This window comes from Guillardia theta (genome assembly GCF_000315625.1).
Source record: "Guillardia theta CCMP2712 unplaced genomic scaffold GUITHscaffold_14, whole genome shotgun sequence".
Classification (NCBI taxonomy): Eukaryota; class Cryptophyceae; order Pyrenomonadales; family Geminigeraceae; genus Guillardia; species Guillardia theta.
This window is the reverse complement of record NW_005434660.1, coordinates 962,932-971,226: the sequence shown is the minus strand read 5'-3', so window position 1 is coordinate 971,226 and position 8,295 is coordinate 962,932. Positions and strand designations below refer to the sequence as shown.

General features: G+C 57.2%; 2 protein-coding genes across 2 annotated transcripts; one reads left to right on the top strand and one right to left on the bottom strand.

Annotated features, from left to right (window-relative positions):
• Positions 1-1,299: 1,299 nt before the first annotated feature.
• GUITHDRAFT_135280 (hypothetical protein) lies at positions 1,300-4,950 on the bottom strand (the record flags this gene model as incomplete). The annotated part of the gene is made up of 9 exons (XM_005837587.1): positions 1,300-1,506; positions 2,081-2,209; positions 2,452-2,554; positions 2,675-2,811; positions 2,832-3,041; positions 3,100-3,241; positions 3,292-3,479; positions 3,697-4,065; positions 4,189-4,950. The coding sequence occupies 9 exons, from the start codon at positions 4,948-4,950 to the stop codon at positions 1,300-1,302; spliced, it is 2,247 nt and encodes a 748-aa protein (XP_005837644.1).
• Positions 4,951-5,954: 1,004 nt separating this feature from the next.
• On the top strand, positions 5,955-7,859 carry GUITHDRAFT_66769 (hypothetical protein; the record flags this gene model as incomplete). Its single annotated transcript, XM_005837586.1, has 3 exons — positions 5,955-6,539; positions 6,588-6,785; positions 6,981-7,859. The coding sequence occupies 3 exons, from the start codon at positions 5,955-5,957 to the stop codon at positions 7,857-7,859; spliced, it is 1,662 nt and encodes a 553-aa protein (XP_005837643.1).
• Positions 7,860-8,295: the final 436 nt, after the last annotated feature.

The following is an 8,295-nucleotide window of genomic DNA, read 5'->3' as shown; positions in this document are numbered from 1 at the left end:
ACAGGGCGAGCAATAAGAATCCCCACGATACTGGAGAGCAGGTCGGGGAGGCGAGCATGCAGAGGATGAGAATTTATCTCGTCACGCCGGATCGCAAGAGCGGGAGAGTTGAATTCAAACCAGAAGTTCAGATATGCGATGAAACAGCGGACAAAGCGGTGTGATCACATCCCTTGTTATGTACCCTCCTCCTCCTCCTCCTCCTCCTCCCCTCCCCTCACTCCCCCCCTTCTCCTCCTCCTACTGCTTGTCCTGCTGCTGCTGTCTCCCCCTGCTGCTTCGCCTGGTCCTCCTAACAAACCTTTCGATCAGCCCACGAAAGATGCAGAGGAGAAGGAATGCTCAGGCCCGACGCAGGATATGAGCTCGGAGCCTCGTGGGGCATGCCGAGATGTCGTCTGGACGTCACAGACGAGCGTAGAACTTCCTCCCTCCTCCCTCCTCTGCATCCTCCTTCCCTTGGCGTACGCCGACTGCGATGGAAAGCATGTCGCTGTGTCGGGTAAGAGAGCAGGTGAGGGAGAAGGGGGGGGGATGTAGTGTGCGAGCAAATGTGAGGAGAGGAGGAGAGGTGAAGTGCAGGAGGAGGAGGAGGAAGAGGAGGAGGAGGAGAGGGAGAGCAGGAGAGCAGGAGAGTAGGAGTAGAGCAGGAGGGGTAGAGAAGGAGAGGAGCAGGAGAGGAGCAGGAGGAGAAAGAGTTTGACTGTCAACTGATGTCGTACAGGCAACGGGAGGAGGAGGAGGGTGTGCCTGATGGAGGGTTCGATCACTTTTCATCAGTGAGGTAAACGTTCACCTTCTTCGTTCACCTTCTCCGTTCATCAACCTTTGAAAGGGGCGAAAACAAACTGACTTGAGAGATGTCATTTTGCTTTTTCCTTTCATACATGTTGCAATGAGTATCAAAGAGCGCAGCTCAAGTTGGTGTGTGCTCTGATTAAGCTTTGCGATATCATGCTCGAAAGCATGCCGTAGAGGCGAGGAGGAGGGTGGGAGATAGGAGGGAGGAGGGAGGAGGGAGGAGGGAGGAGGGAGGAGCAGGAGCAGGAGCAGGAGCAGGAGAATTGACTTTCATTCTGGCAGGTGAGACAGCGAGGGATGTATCAAACAACTTCATTAACTTGGAGACATCTATCATACACACACTTGACAACTAAAAACACCCTCCTCTTCCCATCTTCCATCTTCCAATGATTCTACCGCTCCCCTGCTCCTGCTCCCGCTCCTGCTCCCGCTCCCGCTCCTACTCGTGTCCTTCACTCTCTCATGTCCTAATCCTCCTGCATCCCTCCTTCCTCCTCACAGCCTCGTTGCCTCTGGGAGGATCTCCTTCCCCTCCCCCCCGCTGCGGAACAGCTTCTTTACCTCCTCCTCCACCACCACTCGATCCCAAATCTCAAGGCTATCCAGGACCCCTTGGAAGCCCAAAGACGACCCGTCCTTCCTCCTCGTGCAGTTGCAGGAGCCCAGCAGGATGGGGCCAGACGTTTCGGGCAAGGAAGGGACCTGAGACATGTGAGGGGAGGTTCAGGAGCAGGAGCACGAGTAGGGGCAGAATCAGGAGCAGGGGCATTAGCATTAGCAGGAGCAGGAGCAGGAGCAGGAGCAGGAGCAGGGGCATTAGCAGGAGCAGGAGCAGGAGCAGAAGAAGGAGCAAGGGCAGGAGCAGGAGCAGGAGGGGTTTCACCGAAAAGAAGGAGGAGACGTGCCGGCCGTCGAGGTAGAGGGAGAGGACGGAGGTGCTGCGAGAGAAGCTGACGACCAAGAGGTGGAAGGAGGAGGAGGAGAGGCCAGGCGACGGCCCATTGAACTGCCAACGAGACCATGAACGGAGGACGAGGACGAGGACGAGGACGAGGACAAGGAGGGGGGAGGAACGAGAAGCATCATGTTGAGCAGAAGGGGAAAGGGATGAAAGAATAGGAGGAGATAATGACCAGAACAAAGGAGGGAGGAGAGAAGAAGAACGAGGACAAAGACAACGGGTAAGAGGAGCATGAGGAGGACGAGGACGAGGACGAGGACGAGGACGAGGACGGGGGCGAGGACGAGGACGGGGACGGGGATAGGGGATCCAAACCGCGGCAACTGTTTCTTGTGAGTAGTTGATCGCCATCAGAACAAGGAAGACGCTTCCTCCCTCTAGCACGATCGCCAAGTTCGCGTCCTCGAGAAAGGACGAAGAGACGGAGGGGATGGCTGCGATGACCTGACCAGCTCCGTCAAGGCAACCGAACAATGCTCCCAACTCCCTTGTCGATCCTCCATTCCAACCAGAACCACCACGTCCTCCAACTCTTGCTCTTCCTCCTTACCCCAACTCGTGTCCCCTCTTCTCTTCTCTCCTCCTCCTCCCCTTCCGCCACCACCATCTCCTCCTCCTCCTCCTCCTTCCTCCTTCCTCCTGCTCTTCCTCCTGCTCCTGCTCCTCCTCTTTCCTCTCCTCTACACCTGCGCGACTGCGGTATCCTCGCTAGCAAACCAGACAGACAACGACCAGTCGCTGATCCCATCGACCTGCGGATTTAGCACGGAGAGGGAAGGGAGACAGAACCTGCTGGTTCCTCAGAGCTGCCTCTTCCCTCACCCTCCCTCCCTCCTCCCTCCTCCCTCCCACCACCTCCTCCTCCCTCCTCCCTCCTCCTTCCTCCCTCCTCCCTCCTCCCTCACTCACTCTGGCAAGCATACTCCTCCTCCCGTCTCGTTCAGCAGCGCCTCACAGCTTCTTCTCTCGCACTCGCGCAGCACGTTGGGCAGCTCAAGGAACCCGGACAAGTTTGCGCCTCCGAGCTGGAGCCCAGCTCCGAACACCTGCTCAACGGTCAGCTGACCGTTGAAGTCGAGGCTACTCCTACTCCTCTTCCTGCTCCGACTGCGCCATGGACTCGAGCATGCATGAAGTAGCCGCTGCTGTCGAAGGGGAGGGAGGGGAGAAGCGAAGAAAGAGTCGGAGGTGAGAGAAGATGCTCGGGGAGGGAGGAGGAAGGAAGGTGAGGAGGGGAGGGGAGACCTGCGGCAGACCAGACGTCATACTTTGACTCCTGCAGGGGTGGGAGAGCAGCTGGAGAGGTAGGAGACGCACGCGCGTGTCAAACTCACCGGCAGGATGGAGATGTCGACCGACGGGTTCACAAAGAGCTGAGAAACGTCAAAGATTGTACCCAGCTGGGAAGGGAGGGTGAAAGGGAGAGATGAGTTGGTGATGTTCAATAGCTGCTTGTCCAAGACCCCAGCTCTCCCCCTGCCGACGTGTCAAACTGATTTTAAACTGCGATATTCCAGTTCGCTGACCATCCAAGTTGATTCCGGACAAAGACGCGCAAGAAAGTGTCTGTTCCAGCTGAGATGTTGGGGAATCTCGCGACGAAGAGAGTTGAGTTGAAGGCTCTGCTGGGTTTCTGGTCGTGCTGGAGCTCAGCTCTCGACCATGCGATCACGTCCCCCAAGTTTGCCTCGACGACGACACAGCCATAAAACTCCTGCAAGAATGCAGGTGTCAAAGTAGCAAACGGGAGGGGAGCAGGCCGAGGACGAGAGGAGGGGAGGAGGAGGAGCGAGAGGAGGAGGAAGAGGAGAAGAAAAGGGGGGAGGGCGGGAGGACGGAGGGAGGAGGCAGAAGAAGGAAGAGGCAGGAAGGGGGAAGGGCATCAGTGAGGATTGTAACCGAAGAGAACCAAGCTAGGGAGACAAACTGACCAGATGACTACAAGCTTCTGCACGAAAGCCCAGCAGATCAGGCGCGAAAGGATTCTTTTCTCCTCCTCCATTGTCGCCGGGGCCAAGGAAAGCGACGCATAGGAATGCAGGCATGCAGGTCCAGGAGGCGACAAGTGAAGGAGCGCTGGGGACTGAGAGGACGGGAATTTCCGTCGGAGATCTCCCTCCTGCTACCCAGGGGATGCCGAAGCCGACGATGTTGGCGGCGCTGACTCTGAGGAAGACGCCTTGCAAGGGGAGGCGGTAGAGCAAGACGGAAGTGACGTTCCCCGCCACCTCTTTGACTGCCACCAGCCGCTGAAACGTCGAGTCGAGACTTGCCTCTACCCGATACCTCAGGACAGCCTCCTGATGTGTGTCGTCAGTATGGCCAGGGAGGAGAGGGGGAGGAGCAGGAGCAGGAGCAGGAGCAGGAGCAGGAGCAGGAGGTAGTGAATGGATCTTCTACATCATAACCACGTGTCAACTCACCGACGTGTCCCATGCTCCTGTGTCCAACGGCGGTCCCCAGTCGACCTGCAGCGTCCTGACGTCCACGGGAAGGACGGCAGCGATGGAGGAGGGAGGGCCAGGGACGCTGAGGCTCCTCACAGCAAGTGGCATGTTGCTCCCTGGCTCCACGAACACCGAGAAATCGCTCCACCCTATGGCGTTTGCTGCGCGTGCTCTGATGAAGTAGGAGGAGCCCTTGAGAGCATGCAGGCGCTGGGAGTGAGAAGTCCCGTCCTCTGAGCGAGAGAAGCTGATGATGGTCGTGAAGTCAGGAGTCTGCGAGAGTTGTACCTCGAAGTTGTTCAACTTCACATCCACTCCGCCTCCTCCTCCTCGGTTCGCAGGAGGGGAGTAGGTCACGGTCAGGATGCCGGAGGATGATGGGGTGACGGTGAGGATTGTCGGGGGGTCGGGTCGGGTCGAGAATGTCGCGCTGGCATGCTGGCTCAGAGGACCGCATCCTTCTTGGTTACAAGCTTGTATCCTGTAAGAGCAGGTCGAGTTTTCCCTCTGATTATCCACAAACTCTGGCTCGACCACCCGGAAAGTCTCCTGTCCTGATGACGAGCTGCAGTTCCTGTGGACATTCCAAAACAGGATGCCGTCGACCTCCGTCCAACGAGCTACGATCGCTCTGTTGTATGCAGGATCCAAGAGGACGGTGATATTCTCAGGCACAGATGGGATGCTGGCATGAGAGAGAGCGAAGAGGAGGAGACACAAGGAGAAGGTGTGTTTCATGCCGACCTCAGCAACGACCCGAGGGAGGGAGGGAGGGAGGTACAGTTCTACAGGGATCTTGTCATGCGGGGCTCATCATGTACGGACATACATCAGATAGAGCTTTATCATGACATGTGATCATCATGATAGACATCAAACAACACATCTCAACAGCACAAGTCTGCTCCCTGTCTTTTGTTTGCTCTATCCTTCTCTACTAGTTTATTTTGCTGTTATTTAAAGCTCGCCTCAGTTCAATTTATATAGAAATAAAAGGACAGCAAACACAATATAGCAGTAGTCAGACAGTGTTGAAGTTGGTGACCGTTAGCACAGCAAAGAGGGCGCAAGCTTGCAATCATGGCAAGACGAGGAGGAGGAGGACCAGGGAGAGGACGGGGACGGGGACGAGGACGAGGACGAGGACGAGGACGAGTCCAGGAGGGGAGGGTTCGAGGAGACGATAGTAGAGAGATGATGTAAGACGGTGGATAAGTTGGAAGAGTCCAAGAGAGCTGCTGTTGTGAAGCAGGAAAGTTTGCCGGCGGCCGAGGGACAAGAGTCGGCGAAGGGAGGGAAGCATGAGCGGGCTGAATGAGAGTCTTCTTGACAGCAACCATGTCGAGATTGTCGGCGTCCAGGAGCAGGGGAGAGCTCATGCTCCTGATGATGCAGAGGAGCTGCTGCATATGGCGGCAGTTCCGCCCCTTGTCAGGAACGAATCCATGGAGTCAAGGAAATCGATCAAGCAGAGCGTCTCCGGCGTCTACGGAAGACTCGAGCGGCTCGACGTGGATCCAATCAATCAGCCATACTACGTCGACGCGCACAGGAAGTTAGAGAGAGGATACAACCCTAACGGGCAGATAGTTTTCACAAGCAAGGTCTTCTACCGATGGATTCTTACCGTTCTGATCGGCATGGCGATTGCCATCGTCGCAAGGGGCGTCCAGGTAGCGATTCAAGTGCTGGTGGACCAGAGGAACGACCAGGTGGAGATGTACGTGAAGCAAGGTTCAAGCATGTTCCAGTCCTTCGTCTTCTTCGCTGTGTGGAACAGCTGCTTTGCCCTTGTTGGAGGGCTCCTCACCATCACCCTCGAGCCCGCAACGGCAGCCGATGGCATTGCTGAGATCAAAGCCTTCATGAACGGCACGCACGTGAAGCGCTTCTTGAAGCTCCGCACCATCCTGGTAAAGATCGTGGGAACGATCCTGGCGGCCTGCAGCGGGCTAGCCAGCGGCTCGGAGGGACCTTTGATCCACATCGGGGCAGGGATAGCGTCAGGAGTGACGAGAGGAGATAAAGTTCAGAGCCTCTGCTTCGAGTTCTCCCCTGCTATCCTCGGGAGGTTCCACAACGACAGAGATCGGCGGCACTTCATCAGCGCTGGGGCAGGAGCAGGCATGGCGGCAGCGTTCGGGGCTCCGATCGGGGGAGTTCTCTTCGTGCTCGAGGAGACTTCGAACGCGTGGACTCCGCAGCTGATCTGGCACATGTTTACAGCTGCCCTGGTCGCTACAGTCTCTCTCGCGTTCATCAAGGCAGACTTGAACTCAGGGGACGTTAGCCTGGCCGGGTTGCTGTCGTTCGGAACGACCAACACGGTGCAGAGGCTGAGGGATGGAGGGATTCTTGCGGACAGCAGCGTGGAGGCTCCGATCTACTGGTGGGAGATCATCATGTTTGTTGTCGTTGGTATCTTCGGGGGGATCGTAGGAGGGGTGTTCAACAGGGCTGTCAGCCTCCTCAGCCTCGTCCGGCCCAGGAACAACCTCCTGCGTGCCCTCGAGGTCTTCAGCATCTCCCTCATCACCTCCGCGTCCATCTTCTACCTCGTCGTCCTCAACCCTGTCTGCCGGGACAACGGGCTGTGGACCTGCAAGGAGGCAGGTAACTGGGGCGACTGGTGCAGCGGGCCGTTGGATCTGGACACATGTAAAGGTCCCACTTCCTCTTGCGCCAACGCATCGGCCTGGATATGCCATGGAGGGTCGTCGTCGGGGAGGAGCTGCAGGGACTCTGACTGTGAGCAGCTCGGGGGGAAGTGCCTGCCTCTGCAGATCCCTTCGATCAATCGCGGGATGCAGATGGGATGCGATGTGGGACAGTACAACGAGCTCGCGACTCTCCTCTTCGGCCACCACGAGCTTTCCATCTCCCGCATGATGACGCAGGCCTGGCCCTTCTCGCCATACAGCATCGCGAGCATGCTGAAAGCTGCTGCCGTGACGTTTGTGCTGATGCTCGTCACGTTCGGAGCACACATCCCTACAGGAATCTTCATGCCCTGCGTCTTCATCGGCTCCTGTCTCGGGCGGGTGGTGGGAGAGTATGTGAAGCTCTACGTGGATCCGCGGGTCTTTGCGGGGATCTACGCGCTCGCTGGAGCTTCTGCTGTGCTGGGGGGGGTGCAGAGGGGAACGATATCGCTAGTGATCATTATGATCGAGGGCACCGGCAACGTTCACAGCCTCCTGCCTGTCGTCGTGTCAACCTGTGTGGCCAACTTGGTCGGGAACTTTTTCGGCAAGGAAGGGCTGTACGATGTTCTGATCAAGAGGAAGAAGCTTCGCTTCCTCCCGCACGTGCCGGACTCGTTCATGTCCCTTTGCTTCGTCGGAGATGTCATGAGTCGGCCGGTGGTCTCCTTCAAGGTCATCGAGAAGATCGGAGACATCGTTGACGTGCTGCGGTCCTGCAGCCACAACGGCTTCCCTGTGGTGAGTGTGGAGGACGAGAAGGACCCATCCTCTACTCCCGCAGGCCGCATGGAGGGCACGATCCTCCGCTCGACCCTCCGCACGCTGCTGTCGGCCAGGTCCTTGATCCATCACCGCAAACCTCGCTTCCTCTACTTGTTCATCTCCCCTTCTTTGACAGTGTCCGTGTCTCTCTTCTGCTTCTTGTTCTTGTCTTCCTTCTGAACGACTATCTCGTCAGGTTCCAGCGAGACGCAGCAAAGGCCCAGTCGATGTGGCAGAGGATCACGAGTGAAAGGAAGGAAGACTTGAATCTGAACGGTGACAAAGAGATGGTGAGTTGGTGTGCGATCAGTCCGCGAGGGCCTGAGGTCTTGTGCAGTACATTCAGATGGAAACTAGCAGGCTGACAGGAACCAAGATCAGCCACAGTGTTAAGGTCAGCCTCCCCTCCTGCTGTTTTTCCTCCTTTTCCGCTTCCAATCCTACCTTCCTTCACTTCCAACGCCCTCTCTTCTTCCTTCCTCTTCCCTCTTTCTTTCTCTCCCCTGCCCTCCTTTCCCTCCCTCCCCCCTCCCTCCCTTCCCCCTCCCCCTCCTCTCCCTCCGTTTCCTCTCCTCTCCTCCTCCCTGCCCTCCTTTCGGATCTCAACAAGATTGTC